Source organism: Trichomycterus rosablanca, chromosome 1 (assembly GCF_030014385.1).
Source record: "Trichomycterus rosablanca isolate fTriRos1 chromosome 1, fTriRos1.hap1, whole genome shotgun sequence".
Classification (NCBI taxonomy): Eukaryota; Metazoa; Chordata; class Actinopteri; order Siluriformes; family Trichomycteridae; genus Trichomycterus; species Trichomycterus rosablanca.
In genome coordinates this window covers 17,495,199-17,520,246 of record NC_085988.1, presented here as the reverse complement: position 1 = coordinate 17,520,246, position 25,048 = coordinate 17,495,199, and the positions used below count along the sequence as shown (strand labels likewise).

General features: G+C 38.2%; 1 pseudogene and 5 gene segments (V, D, J or C); 4 read left to right on the top strand and 2 right to left on the bottom strand.

Annotated features, from left to right (window-relative positions):
* Positions 1-1,996: 1,996 nt before the first annotated feature.
* Positions 1,997-4,030, bottom strand: LOC134311136 (Ig kappa-b4 chain C region-like). The segment is given in 2 exon segments: positions 1,997-2,554; positions 3,901-4,030. Coding segments are annotated over 2 exon segments (450 nt in total).
* Positions 4,031-4,758: 728 nt separating this feature from the next.
* LOC134310986 (uncharacterized) lies at positions 4,759-10,143 on the top strand (annotated as a pseudogene).
* Positions 10,144-10,830: 687 nt separating this feature from the next.
* Positions 10,831-13,192, bottom strand: LOC134310914 (Ig kappa-b4 chain C region-like). The segment is given in 2 exon segments: positions 10,831-11,411; positions 13,063-13,192. Coding segments are annotated over 2 exon segments (450 nt in total).
* Positions 13,193-13,349: 157 nt separating this feature from the next.
* On the top strand, positions 13,350-14,414 carry LOC134310843 (probable non-functional immunoglobulin kappa variable 6D-41). The segment is given in 3 exon segments: positions 13,350-13,367; positions 13,873-13,984; positions 14,083-14,414. Coding segments are annotated over 3 exon segments (462 nt in total).
* Positions 14,415-19,496: 5,082 nt separating this feature from the next.
* On the top strand, positions 19,497-19,991 carry LOC134310773 (probable non-functional immunoglobulin kappa variable 6D-41). The segment is given in 2 exon segments: positions 19,497-19,551; positions 19,660-19,991. Coding segments are annotated over 2 exon segments (381 nt in total).
* A 1,074-nt stretch (positions 19,992-21,065) lies between these two features.
* On the top strand, positions 21,066-23,905 carry LOC134310693 (probable non-functional immunoglobulin kappa variable 6D-41). The segment is given in 3 exon segments: positions 21,066-21,093; positions 23,395-23,484; positions 23,565-23,905. Coding segments are annotated over 3 exon segments (459 nt in total).
* The last annotated feature ends 1,143 nt before the right edge of the window (positions 23,906-25,048 follow it).

Below are 25,048 nucleotides of genomic sequence, written 5' to 3'. Positions count from 1 at the left end.
GCCTTTTCCTGGTAATAGGGTTTGTACAAACTAAAATATGAGTGTTGAAATCTGATGTAGGAGTTTCCATACCTAGATGAGACTTTGCATTAACATTTCATGCTTCAGAGCTCTGAGAGTGTTTATAACACCACGACTTTAACACTTCAGGACTGAAAGTTTCTGCTACAGCAGCTTCACCCACAGCTACCATGACTTTAATCCTCGTCTTCTGGTTATAAAGGGTCTACACGTTATAACCAGGTATTCCAGGTCAACAGAGCAGTAGGTATTAACTATGACAGAGTCCATGCACCAGGTTTTGTTTACATAAAGGCAAACACCACCACAGAAGCTCTTCATCAGTTCCACCACGCTGTGGTTTAGCTGCAGTCCATGATCCTCTTCTGTGTCAGGGTCCAGATTTTTATTTTCTCATGGCATATTGGCAAGGAAAATACAAGGTAGTTTTAGCTTAGCGCACAAACCTCCACATTTACCCTGTTTTGGCTCTTCCTGTTGGGATGAACAGCTCGCTTGGACGCGGTGTTCTGCTCACCTCTGGAAGTAGCTGGTTGAATTCGAATGGACGGTCCAAAACAACACTTAAAGTGGTATAAATGAATGTCCATCAGCGTCTGTCTGTCGTATGTGTAGTTCACACGAGTGATTCAAGTGAAAACGCAGTAAATTGGCAAATAAATAAACACTAGATCGCTAAGCCTGGTGAGACGCTCAGGTGCATGCGCTGCCATCTTGCCCAAAGGTGGAAACATGTATTGTGGTCAGATGAATCAGCATTTCAGGTCTTTTTATGGAAAAAAATTGACAGCGTGTGATCCGGACCAAAGATGAAAAGGATCCAGACTGTTATCAGCAACATGTGCTGCCTTCAAGACGTCGTCTTTTCCAGGGATGTCCAGCATTTTTTAACAAGACGATTAAAACCACCTGCTGCACACATTACAAAGGCGTGGCTGTGGAATAAGAGGGTACAGGTACTGGACTGGCCTGCCTACAGTCCTGACCTGTCCCCAATAGAGAACAGTCCCAACTTTTTTTGGAATGTGTTGCAGACCTGAAATGCAGGAATGGATGTTTATTAATAAATGAAATGAAGTTGAGCAGATAAAAGATGAAATATCTCAGCTTCATCCTGTCTGACATCAAATCAAAGTCAGTGTAAGAAACTCTGTGTTTTATTGTTTTCCATACTGTCCCAAGTATTTTTTTTATTTGGGGTTGTATTGTTATTATTAAATCTGCTGAAACCCTGTTTGAACAAAGGTTTATAGGTCGTCTTTTTTGACAGATAGTATAGAAGTACGTGTCTGTTAGTTTTAACTTAAGTGCTTAATAAAGAAGTTAGTCGTTACTACCAACAATAACAAACTTGTTTTTTTTATTTCACAAAACAAAGAAATTTCAGGTGAAGGAACCTCGATCCCTGAGGAACATCTCACCCCAGTGGACCAACAGTGTGGAGGTTTCCAGATGAAATCTGTGAAGAAGGAAGAAGCTGAAGATAAAGATGAACTCAGTAAGATATTTTTTATCTTGAGTAAAATAAGATTTGGATTGAATAGATTTAGAGGCAGCTAAAAAAAACTAAATTTGTTTTTGTTTTTTTGTAATTTTGTTTTCTGAAATGTAAATTTGTTTTGCACTTCTCGGCCACCGTACTTTGGGCCAATCGTTATGTGAGAATTATCAGTCTCTTTCAACTCACAATTGTAAATAAAGATGAAATAGTTACTAAAATGTGATCAAATGGCTTAATAAATGGTTAAAGCATTTAATTGTTTATAATATAAACCCCTTACTTAAGCTCCTGGAACACAGTTACACAGTTTAAATAAAACTAACATGGATCATTAAAAAGCATCAATCTGCTAAATATCACTCTGAATTTTTTATAACGTCCTGATAAAATAAATGATTCATGATGTGCATCAGTGACAGTATAAAAAACAAAAGTGTTTCATGATTGAAATGATTTTATTGATAATGCAAAGCAGGAGATTTCAGAGACGTAGACAAGACCTCATGTTAAGCTGATCGTTAAGAAGACATGGTGAATGTGAGAAGTGTGTGAGCTTACAGGTGTCAGATTATTTAAAATGAAATATAATGTCTACACAAACACTGCAGAATAAATGTTACACTGGAATATATCAGTTATTAAGTCCACATGGATGCTACACTTAGTAGGACTGCAGTAGAAGCAGTAGAAGCTGAGTGACGTCTAGATGAGCTCACAGGTTGGAGCACTGATCTGGGGTCAGTGTGCTGACCACAGGAGCCTGGTTGGCTTTGGAGGCTTCACAGGTCAGAACTTTGTTCCTCCACTGATCTGGTTGGAGGTTCAATGTGCTGCTCCATGTGTAGAGACCGTCAGTGTGGAGAAGAGCCGTGCTGCTGCTTTCCCCCGAGCTCCAGCTCTGACCGTCCACCTTCCAGCTTAGCCTCCAGTCCGAGGGGAAGCCCTTGTAGGCCACACACACCAGCGTGTCCTTCCCCTGCTGAGGCTCTGTGCTAGAGGGTTTCAACACGGCCACGATGGGCGGGGTAACAGCTACAGGACACACACACACACATACATTTTTTACATACTTTATTTACTGTTATATATTAATTTATTCTGGAATTATATATTAAAATATAGTTAATGAACATTAAACATTTGAATTAATGTTTCTACATTTTATGACACTAGCCCACCACCACTGAGACCTCGGTTCGAATATCAGTAGTGCTATCAGCAGGCCGGGCATGTACACAAACATGATTGACTATGTCCCGGGGTGTGAGTGGGGGGTGGCTAATTTGGATGAACCCACCACAACCATGATCAGAATAAAGTGCTTAATGAAAATAAAATAAAAATGAAACGTAAATACATTTAGTGATGTAATTATTTTATTAGGAATGTAAAATGTTATAATGTGTAATGTTATACTATAAATCAGGGATTAAAGTGTTATTTATTTGTATTATTGTAAAAGTAGTTCATTATATTAATACCTTTAAATCTGCCTTCAACCTCTACAATAAAAATATGATTTTAAATATACTGTTGTTTATAAATGATATATTTAGTGAGTGGAAACATGAAGAGAAACAGGAGCTCAGAGTAAATTTTACAATCTTTACAACATTAATCTACATGTAACACTTTATTTAAGTAATAAATCTAAATGTATCATATTTTAATGATTAATGTAATCAAACATAAATGCAGTATTTATTTTAAAAATTATTATACTATACAGTATTTTATTTATGAATATAATCAGATTGACCCTATAATCTACATTTATTTAATTTCAGTAATTAATTTAAACATGCTTTAATCTTATTGATTAAACATGCTAAGTTTTATTATTTAATCTAAAACAAATATGGTAATAATTAATTGAACAGCTTTTACTTCAGTAATAAACCTAAACTAAATTTTCTAGTGTATTTAATACAGACCAGTGTTTACCAGTATTTACCAGTGTTAAACAGATCGTTTACATTTCATCATTTAATCTGAACTCATTTCACACTGAAACAGTTTAAATTGACTAAACTGACACATTTAATCTGAAGTATTTTCTTGCTATTGATTTAAACTAATCATATATTTACTTATTATATAAAGTCAGGGTTCATTTCAGTCATTAATCTAAAACTATATTTCAGTATTTAATCTGAACAAACTGTATCTGAGTTATTAATCTAAACAGATTACACTTCAGTATTTATTACTGACAGACTCTGTGTGAGTATTTCATCTGAACAGGTTATACTGCAGTAATTATCCTGAGCAGTATTTAACACTATTTCCTATAAACGCATTACATTGTACAATTGGAGTAAAACATAGTAAAATTTAGAACTTAATCTGTAACAATACAAATAAAACAGGTTACTTACTGCCAACTTCTAGTTTGGTGCCTCCACCGAAAGTCCACCACAGTGATACAAACAGGTTCAGTGCTCGTACAAAAACCTGCTGCTGTAAACTCACGACTCTCTCCACCCACCTAAACCTCTTATTACACATCAGTCATCTATTTTATTACTTTTATTCATTACAATGATGCTTATTGATTTTGTCTTTACAAGATATCTATATAAATATTAAGTCCTTGCAGTAAACTGTACCACTGTAAAAATAACAATAAATAAGAGAATTAGTAGAATAGAGTGATCATGTTAATACTTATAACAGTATGTAATATATTACTCATATTTACATTTACATGTCCTATCTGTGCAATACAAAGGTGCAGTATATAATATATTATTCATGTTTTCATGTATATATTCATAATAATATAACTAACTACATCACTTGTTTTAAAGGGAATCCTTTAGTGTAAATAACTAAATCATCTAAAAATGTTTTTACAAACACAAATAGCTGAATAATTTTACTCACTGACAAGAATGATGCTTGTTTTATTCACTATAAATATATTACAGGAAAAATGAAAAAAGTCATTGTAATCAGTGAATGTTGAAATATTTACAAATTTTACTTTAATTTACTTTATTTCTCCATCTAGAAAACACTCTTCTACAAACAGCCTCCATTTCACCACAAAATAAGTCTGTATTAGTAGCAGAATCACAGTAAGATTGTTGAAATCTGGTGTAGAAGTTTTCATACCTAGATGAGACTTTGCATTAGCATTTCATGCTTCAGAGCTCTGAGAGTGTTTATAACACGACGACTTTAACACTTCAGGACTGAAAGTTTCTGCTACAGCAGCTTCACCCACAGCTACCATGACTTTAATCCTCGTCTTCATCTGCACTCTGATCCTCTGGACTCAAGGTGAGACTTTTTATTCTCATATTTTATTCTGAATGTCCAGACAAACACATTTATAATATTTTAACAAATTGATCGTTTTATTAATGCAGTTTATGATTTATTCTTTAGAATCTAGAGGTCAAGTCACTGTGACTCAGACTCCTGCAGTGAAATCTGCTCTTCCAGGAGAAACAGTCACCATCACCTGTAAAACCAGTCCTAATGTTTATTACTACAGCTCATATGGTCACTACTTACACTGGTACCAGCAGAAACCTGGAGAAGCTCCTAAACTTCTGATTAAATTTGCCAATCAGGTTCTGTCAGGAATTCCAGCTCGTTTCAGTGGTAGTGGATCTCATTCTGATTTTTCTCTGACCATTAAAGACGTCCAGAAGATGAAGATGCAGGAGATTATTACTGCCAGAGTTACCATAGTAGTAATGTGTTTACACAGTGTTAGAGAGTCGTACAAAAACCTCTGGGTCAGATTGTAGAGAAGCTGCTGCAGCTGCAGGTGTTCAGTTAGAGGATGTGATGCAGCTGAATGGACGAGGAAAAACTAAATTAGAAAAAGTAATGAGATGCTTTATGTTCAGTAAATGTTTCTCATTACAGAATGATGCTAGTCACATGGTCAATTCAAGATCACCGGTTCCTACAGAAGATAAAAAACACCCGACATCATCACTGACCCACCACCATGCTTACTGCTAAAGCGACTTACAGTGTAGACTAAATACAATGTGAGCAGCTGAGGGTTAAGAGCATTGCTCAGGAGCCAGCAGGGGCAATTTGGAAGTAGTGGAGCTTGAACTGGTAACATTCTGATTACTAGTTCAATTTCTTAACCACTTAGCTATCACTGGACTTCTGAACAGACTTCAATAGAAAGGAAGCATATATACATATACACGTGTACAGTAAAATGTTTTTATCTGCATACTGTATATCAGCTTGTTTGGAGATCGGGGTCAGAGCACAGGGTCAGCAATTATACAGCATCTCTGGAGCCAGAAGGGTTAATGGACTTGCTCAAGGGCCCAACAGTGTCTGTATGGCAGAGCCAGGATTTAAACTTTCATTCCTTCAGTTGATTGTCCAAAGCTCTACCTACCAGGCTACCACTGTCTGTAGTCTGATCTGCTTCACCTGCTACTTTAGCTTCTGCTACATAACTGGATCCCACCAGCCTGACAGCAACACATACAGATCTAAACTCTACTGACCACATTTTTATCAAAGCAAACAAACAACTACAAAATGTTTTATTATAAAACTTTACACCAAATGTTTATAGTCATCAGGACTGTTGAACCACTGGTGCATGGGACAAGTGTGGCCCATTGCTGGTTCTTACCAGATGCTATAGCTTGTAGGTCCTCTGGCATCATTTGCAACACAACATTAACCTAACAGAGGTGCATGACTTGTCCCTCCTCAGACAAGTGTCAGTAGGTACTCACCACAGCTGCTTGTAAGCACCCTTATCTGTTTCAGAGATCATCTGACCATTATCAAAGTGACTCAGGTCTTTATGTCTGATCATATCTGCTGCATTCAACGTACAAACTATGAGTTACTACCATCAGCCCAACATTTACTACATCCCTGATCATGACATGCACAATAAAAATATCAAATATTTTATACATTTCATCTGAATAAAAAATAGTAAAAACAAAAACTCATCATTTATTATACAAGTCCACTGTTTTATTTAAAACCTCCAGTGTCCTTTATCATAAGAAGTGAAACTTCCCCCCAGTCATGAGTTTAACTCAGTGGAATAAAAGTCTGATTTGCATCAACTGTGTTGAGGATGAGAATAGATCACTTTCAGCAGATGTTCATCAGCCAGACTTACTCAGGCACATCACACAGCACTGCACTCACCCAGCTGTTACACACTACACTGTTAATAACAGTTCACTACTGTAAAACAAGAGATGATTTTACTGCTTTTAAGATGATTGTTATGATTGTAAAGCAAACCAAGCTGCATAACATCTAGAAATACTACAACCCCAAATCAGAAAAAGTTGGGACGGTATGAAAAATGCAAATAAAATAAAAATGCAGTGTTCCTTACATTTACTTTGACTTTTATTTGATTGCAGACAGGATGAACCTGATATATTTCATGTTTTGTCTACTCAACTTAATTTATTAATAAACCTCCATTCCTGCATTTCAGGCCTGCGACACATTCCAAAAAAAAAAAAAATTGGGACAGGGGCAATTTAGGGCTAGTAATGATGTGTAAAAACTAAATAATGATGTGATTCCAAACAGGTGATGTCAACAGGTGATTGTGATCATGATTTGGTACAAAAGCAGCATCCAGGAAAGGCTGAGACTTTGATGAGCAAAGATGATCAGAGGATCTCCAGTTTGTCAACAAATGTGAGAGAAAATGATTAAAATGTTTAAAAACAATGTCCATCAAAAAGATTAGAATGGATTTGCATATTTGTCCCTCTACAGTGCATAATATCATTACACCATTCAAGGAATCAGGAGGAATTTCAGTCCATAAAGACCAAGGGTGCAAGCTTAAGCTGAACGCTCGTGCTCTTTGATCCCTCAGACGGCCCTGCATCAAGAACCACCACTCAACAACAGCTGATATAACCACATGGGTGAGGGATTACTTTGGCAAACCTTTGTCAAGCACTACAATACAGAGTTACATGCACAAATACAACTTAAAACTTTACTGTGCAAAAATGAAGCCTTATGTTAACCATGTCCAGAAGCGCCGTCAAGTTCTTGGGGCTCAGGGGCATCTAGGATGGACCATCACACAGTGGAAACATGTATTGTGGTCAGATGAATCAGCGTTCCAGGTCTTTTGTGGAAAAAAATGGATGCCATGTGCTTTGGACCAAAGATGAAAAAGATTATCCAGACTGTTATCAGCAACAAGTCCAAAAGCCAGGGTCTGTCATGTTATGGGGCTGTGTCAGTGCCCTTGGCAGAGGTCATTTACACTTCTGTGATGGCAGCATTAATGCAGAAAAGTACATTGAGATCTTAGAGCAACACATGCTGCCTTCAAGACCTCATCTTTTCCAGGGACGTCTATGTTTTTTTCAACAAGACAAGGAAGAAGGTCTGTGACTATACAGGACCTTACACGTAAGGGTTCGATGCACTGTGTGTTCCCCTCATCACCAGGATTAAAATTATGTACAATCTGAGTTACAGTAGTTCTTCTGTTAGTTCTTACCAGATGCTAGGTCCTCTGGCATCATTAGATCTTTGCAGCACAACATTAACCTAACAGAGGTGCATGGCTTGTCCCTCTTCAGACCAGTGTCATTGAGTACTCACCACAGTTGTCTGTAAATATTCTTAGCTGTTTCAGAGATACTAGATACAGTCTGACCATTATCAAAGTGACTCAGGTCTTTATGCCTGATCATATCTGCTACATTCAACATATAAACTATGAGTTACTACCATCAGCCCAACATTTACTACATCCCTGATCATGACATGCACAATAAAAAAATCAAATATTTAATACATTTCATCTGAATAAAAATAGTAAAAACAAAAACTCATCATTTATTATACAACTCCACTGTTTTATTCAAAACCTCCAGTGTTCTTCATCATAAGAAGTGAAACTTCCCCCCAGTCATGAGTTTCACCCAGTGGAATAAAAGTCTGATTTGCATCAACTGTGTTGAGGATGAGAATAGATCACTTTCAGCAGATGTTCATCAGCCAGACTTACTCAGGCACATCACACAGCACTGCACTTACCCAGCTGTTACACACTACACTGCTAATAACAGTTCACTAGGGTAAAACAAGAGATGATTTTAATATTGAACCTTTATTTCAGTGAATAGGACAGTAGTAGCCTAGTGGTTAAGGTATTGGACTAGTACTTGAAAAATCACTGGTTCAAACCCCACCACTGCCGAGTTGCCACTGTTGGGCCCTTGAGCAAGGCCCTTAACCTTTATTTGCTTAGACTGTATACTCTTGCAGTACTGTAAGTTGATTTGGATAAAAGCATCTGCTAAATGAATCTACAGTCACAGTACTGCAGCCTTCAAATGTAATTATGCTGCTAAACTTATATTTGAACTAGTGGTCTTCATAGTGGCTCTTTTGAAACAAGACCGTCTGAGTGGCTCCATCACTGTAGACATTACAGCCAAACACCTTGGCCTTTTCCCAGAGTCCTTTGTTCTGTGCTGATCAGAACCATATTTAAATAAATAAATATTATTAAAAAACTTTAAGCATTAGTCAAGTCAAATCTTTGCTAGAAAGTTTCTTTGCAGGGTAAAACCCACGTGTTTCTGTGTCATGTGACCCTACAGCACCATGAAGGTAATATTTGCTATTAAGATTTTTCATGATTCCAGTCCTTCCAGTGTGTGCAGAGACACAAATCACATAGATCACTTAACACAATGCAGAATTAACAGCTACCAAGTGCAAATCCCAATTTTGTGTGATGTGTCCTCAGGTGGGGGCCCTGAGAGAAAATGATCCAGAAGAATAAACATTGTCTGTGTTGATATAAAAGTGCATTAATAATTTGCAGAATTTGCACCTCTACTGTCCTCTTTCTTGAGTCAAATTTTTAAAGGTGTTCTGTTATTGTCTTCAATGTGATCACTGTATTTTAATGCTGGTCACCTGTTAAACATGTGCTTCATGAGAAATAAATTAAATAATTGAGGAATTAATTGAATAATTCCAGAGCTGCAAAACCTATTGGATATTTCCATACCTAGATGAGACTTTGCATTAGCATTTCATGCTTCAGAGCTCTGAGAGTGTTTATAGCACGACGACTTTAATACATCAGGACTGAAAGTTTCTGCTACAGCAGCTTCATCCACAGCTACCATGACTTTAATCCTCGTCTTCATCTGCACTCTGATCCTCTGGACTGAAGGTGAGATTTTTGTTCTCATATTTTATTCTGAATGTTCAAACAAACACATTTATGATATTTTATTAATGCAGTTTATTATTTATTTTTAGAATCTAGAGGTCAAGTCACTGTGACTCAGACTCCTGCAGTGAAATCTGCTCTTCCTGGAGAAACAGTTACCATCACCTGTAAAACCAGTCCTGCTGTTTATTACGACAGCTCATATGGTCACTACTTACACTGGTACCAGCAGAAACCTGGAGAAGCTCCTAAACTTCTGATTAAATTAGCTAATCAGGCTCAGTCAGGAATTCCAGCTCGTTTCAGTGGTAGTGGATCTCATTCTGATTTCACTCTGACCATTAAAGACGTCCAGAGTGAAGATGCAGGAGATTATTACTGCCAGAGTTTCCATTACATCAGCAGCAAGAACCTGTTCACACAGTGTTAGAGAGTCGTACAAAAACCTCTGGGTCAGATTGTAGAGAAGCTGCTGCAGCTGCAGGTGTTCAGTTAGAGGATGTGATGCAAGGACGCCTTTTGGAGGAGAGAAACCAATTAACATCAGACATCTAGTATGTGGTTTGCTATATATTTTATAAATGCATCTTTCCCGTTTCCTGCATGACAGTACTGTATGCAAAAATTAGCTCCATGTTGAGCTCAGTGCCGAGTTTGGAAGACCGAGATTTGTCTGTACATGACCCTGACCTCAATCCTTATCCGACACATTTAGGTTGAATTTAAAACACTACTTTTAATGGTGGCGTCACTTTATATAATTTTATATAACAATATGATGAACAGGTAACATGTATGAGTGAAAGAAGGATCCATTAAACCACTTTGGACCAATCTTTGTGTGAGAATTTTCAGTCTCTCTCAGCTCACAATTGTAAATAAAGATGAAATAGTTACTAAAATATGATTAATGGCTTAATAAATGGTTAAAGCATTTAACTGTTTATAATATAAACCCCTTACTTAAGCTCCTGGAACACAGTTTAAATAAAACTAACATGGATCATTAAAAAGCATCAATCTGCTAAATATCACTGAATCTTTTATAACATCCTGATAAAATAAATGATTCATGATGTGCATCAGTGACAGTATAAAAAACAAAAGTCTTTTATGATTGAAATGATTTTATTGATGATGCAAAGCAGAAGATTTTAGAGACGTAGACAGTACCTCATGTTGAGCTGATCGTTAAGAAGACATGGTGAATGTGAGAAGTGTGTGAGCTTACAGGTGTCAGATTATTTAAAATGAAATATAATGTCTACACAAACACTGCAGAATAAATGTTACACTGGAATATATCAGTAATAAAGTCCACATGAAAGCTACACTTGTGCAGTAGAAGCAGTAGAAGCTGAGTGACGTCTAGATGAGCTCACAGGTTTGAGCACTGATCTGGGGTCAGTGTGCTGACCACAGGAGCCTGGTTGGGTTTGGAGGCTTCGCAGGTCAGAACTTTGTTCCTCCACTGATCTGGTTGGAGGTTCAATGTGCTGCTCCATGTGTAGAGACCATCAGTGTGGAGAAGAGCCGTGCTGCTGCTTTCCCCCGAGCTCCAGCTCTGACCGTCCACCTTCCAGCTTAGCCTCCAGTCCGAGGGGAATCCCTTGTAGGCCACACACACCAGCGTGTCCTTCCCCTGCTGCGGCTCTGTGCTAGAGGGTTTCAACACGGCCACGGTGGGCGGGGTAACAGCTACAGGACACACACACAAACACACATACATTATCAGAACTACAAACATTTTTTAAATCTTCACCATTTATATTAATTTATTCTGTGAATTATATATTAAAAATATAGTTAATGAACATTAAACATTTTAATTAATCTTTTTACTTTTTTATGACGCAAGCCCACCACCACTGAGACCTCGGTGCTATCAGCCGGCCGGGCATGTACGCAAACATGATTGACTGTGTCCCAGGAGGTGAGTGGGGGGTGGCTGATTTGGATGGACCCACCACAACCGTGACCAGAATAATGTGATTAATGAAAATAAAATAAAAATGAAATGTAAATACATTTAGTGATGTAATTGTTTAATAATAAATGTAAAATGTAAAACTGTTAGGACAGTGGTAGCCTAGTGGGTAGAGCTTTGGGCTATCAACCGGAAGATTGGCGGTTCAAATCCAGGCTCTGCTATGCAGCCACTGTCGGGTCCTTGAGCAAGACCCTTAACCCTATCTGCTCCAGGGGCGCCGTAAGGTGGCTGACCCTGCGCTCCGACCCCAGCTTCCAAACAAAGCTGGGATATGCAAAGAAAGACTTTCATTGTACTGTACAACTGTATATGTATAAATGACAAATAAAGTATATCTTCTATATCTTCTTCTTCATCTTCTATCTTCTAAACTGTTATAATGTGTAATGTTATACTATAAATCAAGGATTAAAGTGTTATTTATTTGTATTAATGTAAATGTAGTTCATTATATTAATACTTTAAAATCTGCCTTCAACCTTTGCAATAAAAAATATGATTTTAAATATACTGTTGTATATAAATTATATATTTAGTGAGTGGAAACATGAAGAGAAACAGGAGCTCAGAGTAAATTATACAATCTTTACAACATTAATCTACATGTAACACTTTATTTAAGTAATGAATTTAAATGTATAATATTTTAATGAATAATCTAATCAAACATAAATGCAGTATTTGTTTTAAAACTGATTATATTATACAGTATTTTATTAATGAATATAATCAGATTTACCCTATAATCCACATTTATTTAATTTCAGTAATTAATTTAAACATGCTTTAAACAGATTGATTTAAACACACTGCATTTTATTATTTAATCTAAAACAAAAATAGTATTAATTAATTAAACAGACTTTACTTCAGTAATAAATCTAAACTAAATGTTCTATTGTATTTAATACAGACCAGTGTTTACCAGTATTTACTAGGGTTAAACAGATCGTTTACATTTCATCAGTTAATCTGAACTCATTTCACACTGAAACATTTTAAACTGACTGAATTGACACATTTAATCTGAAGTATTTTCCTGCTATTGATATAAACAAATCATATATTTACTTATTATATAAAGTCAGGGTTCATTTCAGTCATTAATCTAAAACTATATTTCAGTATTTAATCTGAACAAACTGTATCTGAGTTATTAATCTAAACAGATTACACTTCAGTATTTATTACTGACAGACTCTGTGTGAGTATTTCATCTGAACAGGTTATACTGCAGTAATTATCCTGAGCAGTATGTAACACTATTCCCTATAAACACATTACATTGTACAATTGAAGTTAAACATACTAAAATTCACTACTTAATCTGTAACAATACAAATAAAACAGGTTACTTACTGCCAACTTCTAGTTTGGTGCCTCCACCGAAAGTCCACCACAGTGATACAAACAGGTTCAGTGCTCGTACAAAAACCTGCTGCTGTAAACTCACGACTCTCTCCACCCACCTAAACCTCTTATTACACATCAGTCATCTATTTTATTACTTTTATTCATTACAATGATGCTTATTGATTTTGTCTTTATAAGATATCTACATAAATATTCAGTTACTGCAGTAAACTGTACCACTGTAAAAATAACAATAAATAACTAGAAAAAAGAATTAGTAGAATAGAGTGATCATGTTAATACTTATAACAGTATGTAATATATTACTCATATTTACATTTACATGTCCTATCTGTGCAATACAAAGGTGCAGTATATAATATATTATTCATGTTTTCATGTATATATTCATAATAATATAACTAACTACATCACTTGTTTTAAAGGGAATCCTTTAGTGTAAATAACTCAATCATCTAAAAATGTTTTTACAAACACAAATAGCTGAATAATTTTACTCACTGACAAGAATGATGCTTGTTTTATTCACTATAAATATATTACAGGAAAAATGAAAAAAGTCTCATGTCATTGTAATCAGTGAATGTTGAAATATTTACACATTTTACTTCAGTTTACTTTATTTCTCCATCTAGAAAACACTCTTCTACAAACATCCTCCATTTTACCACAAAATAAGTCTGTATTAGTAGCAGAATCACAGTAAGATTGTTAATATCTGGTGTAGAAGTTTCCATACCTAGATGACACTTTGCATTAGCATTTCATGCTTCAGAGCTCTGAGAGTGTTTATAGCACGACGACGTTAACACTTCAGGACTGAAAGTTTCTGCTACAGCAGCTTCATCCACAGCTACCATGACTTTAATCCTCGTCTTCATCTGCGCTCTGATCCTCTGGACTCAAGGTGAGAAACAGTTTTATTCATCCTGAATGTCTAAACAAAATACACATAGTTTTAATAATGCATTTTAATAATTTAACATCTAATATGATTTATTTTAGAATCTAGAGGTCAAGTAACTGTGACTCAAAGTCCTGCAGTGAAATCTGCTCTACCAGGAGAAACAGTCACCATCACCTGTAAAACCAGTTCTGATGTTTATTACCACAGCTCATATGGTCACTACTTACACTGGTACCAGCAGAAACCTGGAGAAGCTCCTAAACTTCTGATTAAATTAGCAAATCAGGCTCTGTCAGGAATTCCAGCTCGTTTCAGTGGTAGTGGATCTCATTCTGATTTCACTCTGACCATTAAAGACGTCCAGAGTGAAGATGCAGGAGATTATTACTGCCAGAGTTACCATAGTGGTTATGTGTTCACACAGTGTTAGAGAGTCGTACAAAAACCTCTGGGTCAGATTGTAGAGAAGCTGCTGCAGCTGCAGATGTTCAGTTAGAGGATGTGATGCAGCTGAATGACGCTCTGTGGACATGAAAAAACTACATTAGAAAAAGTAATGAGATGCTTTATGTTTAGTAAATGTTTCTTATTAGAGAAATGTGCTAAAATATAACTTTCAATCTTTTAGTGTAAGAATTTATCTGATCATCAACTTCATATATAGTTTGTACTGAGTTTATTACAGATAGACCTTCCTGGTAATCTAAACTCTACTCATTTACATTTAGTGAGTGCTTCCATAGTAAACATTACAAGTTTTTTTTCCAAAAAAATGAATAAGAGAGTTAGTAAGTAAGTACAAGTCAGCTTAAGTGTTTAGTAAAGAGGTGATGAAGGTTTTTAGTAGTTTTTTAAAGACAGCGAGAGACTCAGATGTTCGGACAGACAGGGAAGCTCGTTCCACCACTTGGGTGCCAGTACAGAGAAGAGCCTTGATGCTGGTCTTTCTCGAGTTCTGGGTGGAGGATCAAGTCGAGCAAGACTAGTGGCTCGGAGGTTGCGTTGTACAGAGCGGGGTTTGATTAGACCATGAAGGTAGCTTGGGGCTGGTCAATTTTTGGCTTTGTAGGCGAGCATCAGTGTTTTAAACTGAATGAGTGCAGCTACAGGAAGCCAGTGAAGAGAACACAGCAGTGGGGTGATGTGGCAGTGTTTAGGTTGGTTATAAACCAGACATTTTGAATGAGCTGCAGGGGTTTAATAGTGGACATAGGAGCACCTGCCAGGGGGGAGTTGCAGTAGTCCAGCCGTTAGATTACAAGTGACCGCACAAGAATCTGAGTAGCTTCAATAGAGAGAAATGGCCAGATCTTCCTGATGTTGTAGCGGAGGAACCGGCACGATCTTGTTATGTTGACTACATAAGGAGAGAAGGTCAGTTGGTTATTCAGGACAACACCAAGGCTTCTTACATTATCAGATGGTCTGATCTGGAAGTCATTAAGAGAAATGACTAGATCTTGGGTTGGAGATTGATCTTCAGGAATAAGTAACAACTCTTACTTGTCTTGCTTGTCTTGCTGGGATTGAGTTTTAGATGATGAGCTGACATCCATTGTGAGATATCTCACAGACATGCTGAGATGCGAGCTGAGACTTGTGTGTCTGAAGGAGAAAATGACAGAATGAGCTGAGTATCATCTGCATAAGAGTGGTAGGAGAAGCCATGGGAGGCCATGACCTTACAAACAGAGCGGGTGTAGATAGAAAATAGAAGTGGGCCAAGTACAGAGCCCTGAGGAACACTGGTTTAGAGAGTGCATGGAGGGGATATAGATCCCCTCCATGACACTTGGTAGGAGCGCCCTTCCAGGTAGGAGGCCATCCACTGCCATGCCGAAATAGTTACTCCAATATTGGATAGAGTAGAAAAGAGAATGCTGTGATTCACTGTGTCGAAGGCTGCAGAGAGGTCAAGAAGAATAAGGACCGATGACAGTTTGGCTGCTTTGGCTGCATGAAGCTTCTCAGTAACAGCCACAAGAGATTTTTCTGTAGAATGCGCTGCCTTGAAGCCAGACTGGTACGGATCAGGGAGTTCATTCTGAGTGAGAAAGAGAGATAGGTGGTTATAGACAGCGCCTTTAAGAACTTTGGATAAAAAAGAGAGGAGTGAGACAGGTCTGTAGTTGTTCATGTTTGTGGTGTCTGGTGTAGGTTTCTTAAGAAGGGGAATGACTCTGAGCTTTCTTAAATGCGGTAGATACAACACCTGATGTCAGGGAGTTGTTGATGATGGGTGTGATGAAGGGGATTAGGTCCTGTGAGATGTCTTTTAGGATGGTGGATGGTATAGGGTCGAGTGTGCATGTAGTGGGATTGCTGGATGAGAGGAGCTGTGTAACCTCATCCATGGTGAGTGGGGTGAAGCTGGTGAGTGTGTTGGTGGGTTGAGGGTCAGTTTAAAGTGGGTCAGTCGGAGAGAAGGATTGATTGATTTTGTCAATCTTTTCCTGAAAGAATGTTGCAAAGTCAGTAGCAGTGAGAGAGGCAGATGGGGGAGGAGGAGGAGGGTTCAGAAGTGAAGAAAAGATAGCATGAAGCTTACGTGGGTCAGCAGCAGATTGTTCAAGCTTGGCTTTGTAAAAAAGATGTTTTTGCAGCAGTCATGTCGAATGAGAACCTGGACAGCAGATCGTGGTAGGAGTGGAGATCAACACCGAGCTTAGATTTCCTCCACTTTCTCTCAGCTGCCCTTAATTCTCTTCTATTGCTGCACAATGCATCTGAAAGCCAAGGAGCAGGGTGGGAAGCTTTTCCTCATTTGAGGGAGAGAGGACAGAGCTGATCAAGAGATGTTGAAAGAGAAGAGAGTAGAGTATTGGTATCAGAGTTAAGTGGAAGGGTAGCAAGCACGTCCGGGTTAGGTAATGAAGTTAAGATGTTAGAGATCAGTGAAGAAGAAGATGGAGAGTGAAGATTTGGGCGTGTTGTAAGAGTGTAAGTGTGGTTGGAAGTAGAAAGGGTTGGAAGATAGGGAGAGATGGACACAAAGTGATGGTCAGTGAGGGGTGACAGTGAGGTCAGGAGCAAAAAATGGACAGCTGAAGACCAGGTCCAGAAGATTGCCTTCTTTGTGTGTCAGAGGGCTCTGTTTAATGAGGAGGTCAAAAGATGAAGGTTAAGTTAATTGTATTAGGTTATGTATATATGCAAACTTAGTTTGATATACAAGGCTATTTTAATTAATGACATATTTGTTGCAAAGTTATGAAAAATATATCTAACACAATTTCCATCTATGATAAAGCTTTGGTTGACTTCTTGCTAAACAATCCAACCATCACCAAGGTTTGGTTTTACCACTGAAAGCAGAACATTCCTTGTGTAAATGTCTTGTTATTTCTGTAAATCCATGATACCAGTCACATGGTCAATTCAAGATCGCCTGTTCCTGCAGCGGATGAAAACACCCCACATCCTCATTGACCCACCAACATGCTTACTGCTTTTATCCAAAGTGACTTACAGTTTAGACTAAATACACTTTGAGCAGCTGAGGGTTAAGAGCACTGCTCAGGAGCCAGCAGGGGCAATCTGAAACTAGTGGGGCTTGAACTGGTAACATTAGCTGTGACTGGACTTCTGAACAGACTTTAATAGAAAGGAAGCATATATACATATACACGTGTACAGTACAGTGACAGTTTTTATCTGCATACTGTATATCAGCTTGTTTGGAGATTGGGGTCAGAGCACAGGGTCAGCAATTATACAGCATCTCTGGAGCCAAGGGGATTAATGGACTTGCTCAAGGGCCCAACAGTGGCTGTATGGCAGAGCCAGGATTCAAACTGTCATTCCTTCAGTTGATTGTCCAAAGCTCTACCTACTAGGCTACCACTGTCTGTAGTCTGATCTGCTTCACCTGCTACTTTAACTCCTGCTACTACATGACTTTACTGATCACATTTTTAACAAAGCAAACAAACAACTACAAAATGTTTACACCAAATATTTATAGTCATCAGGACTGTTGAACCACTGGTACATGGGACAAGTGTGGCCTGTTGTTGGTTCTTACCAGATGTCATAGCTTGTAGGTCCTCTGTCATCATTAAATCTTTGCAGCACAGCATTAACCTAACAGAGGTGCATGGCGTGTCCCTCCTCAGACCAGTGTCAGTGGGTACTCACCACAGATGCCTGTAAGCACCCTTGGCTGTTTCGAAGATACTAGATACAGTCTGACCATTATCAAAGTGACTCAGGTCTTTATGCCCTGATCATGACATGCACAATAAAATGATCAAATATTTTATACATTTCACATGTTCACTGTTTTATTTAAAACCTCCAGTGTTCTTTATCATAAGAAGTGAAACTTCCCTTCAGTCATGAGTTTCACCCAGTGGAATGAAAGTCTGATTTGCATCAACTGTGTTGAGGATGAGAATAGATCACTTTCAGCAGATGTTCATCAGCCAGACTTACTCAGGCACATCACACAGCACTGCACTCACCCAACTGTTACACACTACACTGCTAATAACTGTTCACTACTGTAAAACAAGAGATGATTTTAATATTGAACCTTTATTTCAGTGAATAGGACAGTAGTAGCCTAGTGGTTAAGGTATTGGACTAGTACTTAAAAGATCAGTGGTTCAAGTCCCATCACTGCCGAGTTGCCACTGTTGGGCCCTTGAGCAAGGCCCTTAACCCTCAATTGCTTAGACTGTATACTCTCACAGTACTGTAAGTTGCTTTGGATAAAAGCATCTGCTAAATGAATCTACAGTCACAGTACTGCAGCCATCAAATTTAATTATGCTGTTAAACATTTATTTTAACTCTAGTGGTCTTCATAGTGGCTCTTTTGAAACAAGACCGTCTGAGTGGCTCCGTCACTGTAGACATTACAGCCAAACACTTTGGTCCTTTGTTCTGTTCTGACCCCTTTAAAAAAAAAGCATTAGTCAAGTCAAATCTTTGCTAGAAAGTTTCTTTGCAGGGTAAAACCCACATGTTTCTGTGTCATGTGACCCTACAGCACCATGAAGGTAATATTTGCTATTATATGAGTTTTTTTATGATTCCAGTCCTTCCAGTGTGTGCAGAGACACAAATCACATAGATCACTTAACACAATGCAGAATTAACAGCTACCAAGTACAAATCCCAATTTTGTGTGATGTGTCCTCAGGTGGGGGCCCTGAGAGAAAATGATCCAGAAGAATAAACATTGTCTGTGTTGATATAAAAGTGCATTAATAATTTGCAAAATGTGTACTAGCATCTCTACTGTCCTCTTCCTTGAGTCAAATTTTTAGAGGTGTTTTGTTATTGTCTTCAATGTGATCACTGTATTTTAATGCTGGTCACCTGTTAACCATGTGCTTCAGGAGGAATAAATTGAATAATTCCAGAGCTGCAAAACGTCTTGGATATTTCCATACCTACACGAGACTTTGCATTAGCATTTCATGCTTCAGAGCTCTGAGAGTGTTTATAGCACGACGACTTTAACACTTCAGGACTGAAAGTTTCTGCTACAGCAGCTTCACCCACAGCTACCATGACTTTAATCCTCGTCTTCATCTGCACTCTGATCCTCTGGACTCAAGGTGAGACTTTTTATTTTCATATTTTATTCTGAATGTCCAAACAAACACATTTATGATATTTTAACAAATTGATCGTTTTATTAATGCAGTTTATGATTTTTTCTTTAGAATCTAGAGGTCAAGTCACTGTGACTCAGACTCCTGCAGTGAAATCTGCTCTTCCAGGAGAAACAGTCACCATCACCTGTAAAACCAGTTCTGATGTTTATTACCACAGCTCAAATGGTCACTACTTATACTGGTACCAGCAGAAACCTGGACAAGCTCCTAAACTACTGATTAAATTTGCTAATCAGGCTCTGTCAGGAATTCCAGCTCGTTTTAGTGGTAGTGGATCTTATTCTGATTTCACTCTGACCATTAAAGATGTCCAGAGTGAAGATACAGGAGATTATTACTGCCTGAGTTACCATAGTAGTAATGTGTTCACACAGTGTTAGAGAGTCGTACAAAAACCTCTGGGTCAGATTGTAGAGAAGCTGCTGCAGCTGCAGGTGTTCAGTTAGAGGATGTGATGCAGCTGAATGGACGAGGAAAAACTAAATTAGAAAAAGTAATGAGATGCTTTATGTTCAGTAAATGTTTCTCATTACAGAATGATGCTAGTCACATGGTCAATTCAAGATCACCGGTTCCTACAGAAGATAAAAAACACCCGACATCATCACTGACCCACCACCATGCTTACTGCTAAAGCGACTTACAGTGTAGACTAAATACAATGTGAGCAGCTGAGGATTAAGAGCATTGCTCAGGAGCCAGCAGGGGCAATTTGGAAGTAGTGGAGCTTGAACTGGTAACATTCTGATTACTAGTTCAATTTCTTAACCACTTAGCTATCACTGGACTTCTGAACAGACTTCAATAGAAAGGAAGCATATATACATATACACGTGTACAGTAAAATGTTTTTATCTGCATACTGTATATCAGCTTGTTTGGAGATCGGGGTCAGAGCACAGGGTCAGCAATTATACATCATCTCTGGAGCCAGAAGGGTTAATGGACTTGCTCAAGGGCCCAACAGTGTCTGTATGGCAGAGCCAGGATTTAAACTCTCATTCTTTCAGTTGATTGTCCAAAGCTCTACCTACCAGGCTACCACTGTCTGTAGTCTGATCTGCTTCACCTGCTACTTTAGCTTCTGCTACATAACTGGATCCCACCAGCCTGACAGCAACACATACAGATCTAAACTCTACTGACCACATTTTTATCAAAGCAAACAAACAACTACAAAATGTTTTATTATAAAACTTTACACCAAATGTTTATAGTCATCAGGACTGTTGAACCACTGGTGCATGGGACAAGTGTGGCCCATTGCTGGTTCTTACCAGATGCTATAGCTTGTAGGTCCTCTTGCATCATTTGCAACACAACATTAACCTAACAGAGGTGCATGACTTGTCCCTCCTCAGACAAGTGTCAGTAGGTACTCACCACAGCTGCTTGTAAGCACCCTTAGCTGTTTCAGAGATCATCTGACCATTATCAAAGTGACTCAGGTCTTTATGTCTGATCATATCTGCTGCATTCAACGTACAAACTATGAGTTACTACCATCAGCCCAACATTTACTACATCCCTGATCATGACATGCACAATAAAAATATCAAATATTTTATACATTTCATCTGAATAAAAAATAGTAAAAACAAAAACTCATCATTTATTTTACAAATTCACTGTTTTATTTAAAACCTCCAGTGTTCTTTATCATAAGAAGTGAAACTTCCCCCCAGTCATGAGTTTCACCCCGTGGAATAAAAGTCTGATTTGCATCAACTGTGTTGAGGATGAGAATAGATCACTTTCAGCAGATGTTCATCAGCCAGACTTACTCAGGCACATCACACAGCACTGCACTCACCCAGCTGTTACACACTACACTGCTAATAACAGTTCACTAGGGTAAAACAAGAGATGATTTTTTAATGCTTTTAAGATGATTGTTATGATTGTAAAGCAAACCAAGCTGCATAACATCTAGAAATACTACAACCCCAAATCAGAAAAAGTTGGGACGGTATGAAAAATGCAAATAAAATAAAAATGCAGTGTTCCTTACATTTACTTTGACTTTTATTTGATTGCAGACAGGATGAACCTGATATCTTTCATGTTTTGTCTACTCAACTTAATTTATTAATAAACCTCCATTCCTGCATTTCAGGCCTGCGACACATTCAAAAAAAAAAAAATTGGGACAGGGGCAATTTAGGGCTAGTAATGATGTGTAAAAACTAAATAATGATGTGATTCCAAACAGGTGATGTCAACAGGTGACAGGTACAAAAGCAGCATCCTTTGATGAGCAAAGATGATCAGAGGATCTCCAGTTTGTCAACAAATGTGAGAGAAAATGATTAAAATGTTTAAAAACAATGTCCATCAAAAAGATTAGAATGGATTTGCATATTTGTCCCTCTACAGTGCATAATATCATTACACCATTCAAGGAATCAGGAGGAATTTCAGTCCATAAAGACCAAGGGTGCAAGCTTAAGCTGAACGCTCGTGCTCTTTTATCCCTCAGACGGCCCTGCATCAAGAACCACCACTCAACAATAGCTGATATAACCACATGGGTGAGGGATTATTTTGGCAAACCTTTGTCAAGCACTACAATACAGAGTTACATGCACAAATACCACTTAAAACTTTACTGTGCAAAAAAGAAGCCTTATGTTAACCATGTCCAGAAGCGCCGTCAAGTTCTTGGGGCTCAGGGGCATCTAGGATGGACCATCACACAGTGGAAACGTGTATTGTGGTCAGATGAATCAGCGTTCCAGGTCTTTTTTGGAAAAAAATGGATGTCATGTGCTTTGGACCAAAGATGAAAAAGTTATCAGCAACAAGTCCAAAAGCCAGGGTCTGTCATGGTATGGGGCTGTGTCAGTGCCCTTGGCAGAGGTCATTTACACTTCTGTGATGGCAGCATTAATGCAGAAAAGTACATTGAGATCTTAGAGCAACACATGCTGTCTTCAAGACCTCATCTTTTCCAGGGACGTCCATGTTTTTTTCAACAAGACAAGGAAGAAGAGGGTACTGGTACTGGCCTGCCTGTAGTCCTGACCTGTCCCCAATAGAGAATTTTGAAAGGAAAAATGCAATAAAGACGACCCCGTACTGTTGTACATCTTAAGACGTGTTTGCAGGAAGAATGAGACAAAATAAAAGCTGAAACACTAAATCACTTGGTATCCTCGGTGACAAAACATCTTTTAAGTGTGGTGAAAAGGAATGGCAACATTACCAAGTGGTAAATGCTTTACTGTCCCAACTTTTTTGGAATGTGTTGCAGACCTGAAATGCAGGAATGGATGTTTATTAATAAATGAAATGAAGTTGAGCAGATAAAACATGAAATATTTCAGGTTCATCCTGTCTGCAATCAAATAAAAGTCAAAGTAAATGTAAGGAACACTGTGTTATTTAATTATTTGCTTTTTCCATGTAGTCCCAACTTTTTCTGATTTGGGGTGGTATATGAACATAAATATCATTGTGTGTTATAGTTAGTATAGCATTAATAATTTGGAAAAATTGTACTAGCACCTCAGTATCCTCTTTATTTCATCTTAAGTCAAAATTTTATGACTTATTTTTTATTTTTTATTGTGTTCAATGTGATTATTGTATTTTAAAGCTGGTCACCTCTTAATCATCTGCTTCAGCTGCCATTCTCTTCCAGATGTAATTGGGGAATTAACTGAATAATTCCAGAGCTGCAAAACATCTTTGAAGTTTTCATACCTAGATGAGACTTTGCATTAGCATTTCATGCTTCAGAGCTCTGAGAGTGTTTATAACACGACGACTTTAACACTTCAGGACTGAAAGTTTCTGCTACAGCAGCTTCACCCACAGCTACCATGACTTTAATCCTCGTCTTCATCTGCACTCTGATCCTCTGGACTCAAGGTGAGAAACAGTTTTATTATTATAAACATAATTTTAATAATGCATTTGATCAATTTAACGTCTAATATGATTTTTTTTAGAATCTAGAGGTCAAGTCACTGTGACTCAGACTCCTGCAGTGAAATCTGCTCTTGCAGGAGAAACAGTTACCATCACCTGTAAAACCAGTCCTGATGTTTATTACCACAGCTCAAATGGTCACTACTTATACTGGTACCAGCAGAAACCTGGACAAGCTCCTAAACTACTGATTAAATTTGCCAATCAGGTTCTGTCAGGAATTCCAGCTCGTTTCAGTGGTAGTGGATCTCATTCTGATTTCACTCTGACCATTAAAGATGTCCAGAGTGAAGATACAGGAGATTATTACTGCCTGAGTGACCATAATATCAACAGCAAGAGTCTGTTCACACAGTGTTAGAGAGTCGTACAAAAACCTCTGGGTCAGATTGTAGAGAAGCTGCTGCAGCTGCAGGTGTTCAGTTAGAGGATGTGATGCAAAATGCAAACTTAGTTTAATCTACTCTCATCTCATCTTGTACAGCTCGGGTCCAGGGTTCGAATCCTAACTGGTATTATCAGCCTGTTAGACGTCTACATACCAACAGGTATGGCTGTGTCAGAGGAGGAGGATGATCAAAGCCTTGCAATGGATTTCTGTCTTGTCCAAGGTGTGTTACTGCATTATGCCCAGTGATTTCGGAGAAACCGGATCCACCACAACCCTGACCAGGATAAAGCAACTCTAGTCATAAAGCAACTTTTTTTCTGTTTCTGCACGACAGCTAAACATTTTTGTCAAGGAGCGAGTCCTGCTCTGTGCCTAGTGTTTCTAGATGGCACCAGACCCACTTTAACACTAAACAAGATGAAATCAGGAAGCTAAAAGCTATTTAATATGCAATTTAGGGCACAGCTCAAAATGTGTAAGCTGCTAAAGGACTGTGAAGAAAAATTGGCCATATATGTACTGATTACCAGGGCTGTCCTGTATCTAAAACCTCTGGTCATTCAAAAAACAAGGTGGCTCTTCCTACAATGCATCCTGGTGCCAACTGTTCCTTGGGTAAATGTATGAGTTGCATGAGTGCCCGGCTATCCAAATGATCTTGGAGAAATCACAATTTGTCGGACCAGTCAATTTTCTTCCATTGCTCTGATGTCCAGTTCCAGTGCTTGCATGCTTATTGTGAGTGATTCTGATAGTATTCAGGGGTTAGCATGGGGGGTTTGACTGGTCTGCGACTATACAGTCCCATACACAGAAGGGTTCGATGCACTGTGTGTTCACCAGGATAAATATTACAGGTATGTACAATTTGAGTCACAGTAGTTCTTCTGTTAGTTCTTACCAGATGCTATAGCTTGTAGGTCCTCTGGCATCATTACATTTTTGCAGCACAACATTAACCTAACAGAGGTGCATGGCTTGTCCCTCCTCAGACCAGTATCGGTGGGTTCTCACCCACAGCTGCCTGTAAGCACCATTAGCTGCTTTGGATATCCTAGATACAGTCGTCTGACCATTATCAAAGTGACTAAGGTCTTTATGTCTGATCATATC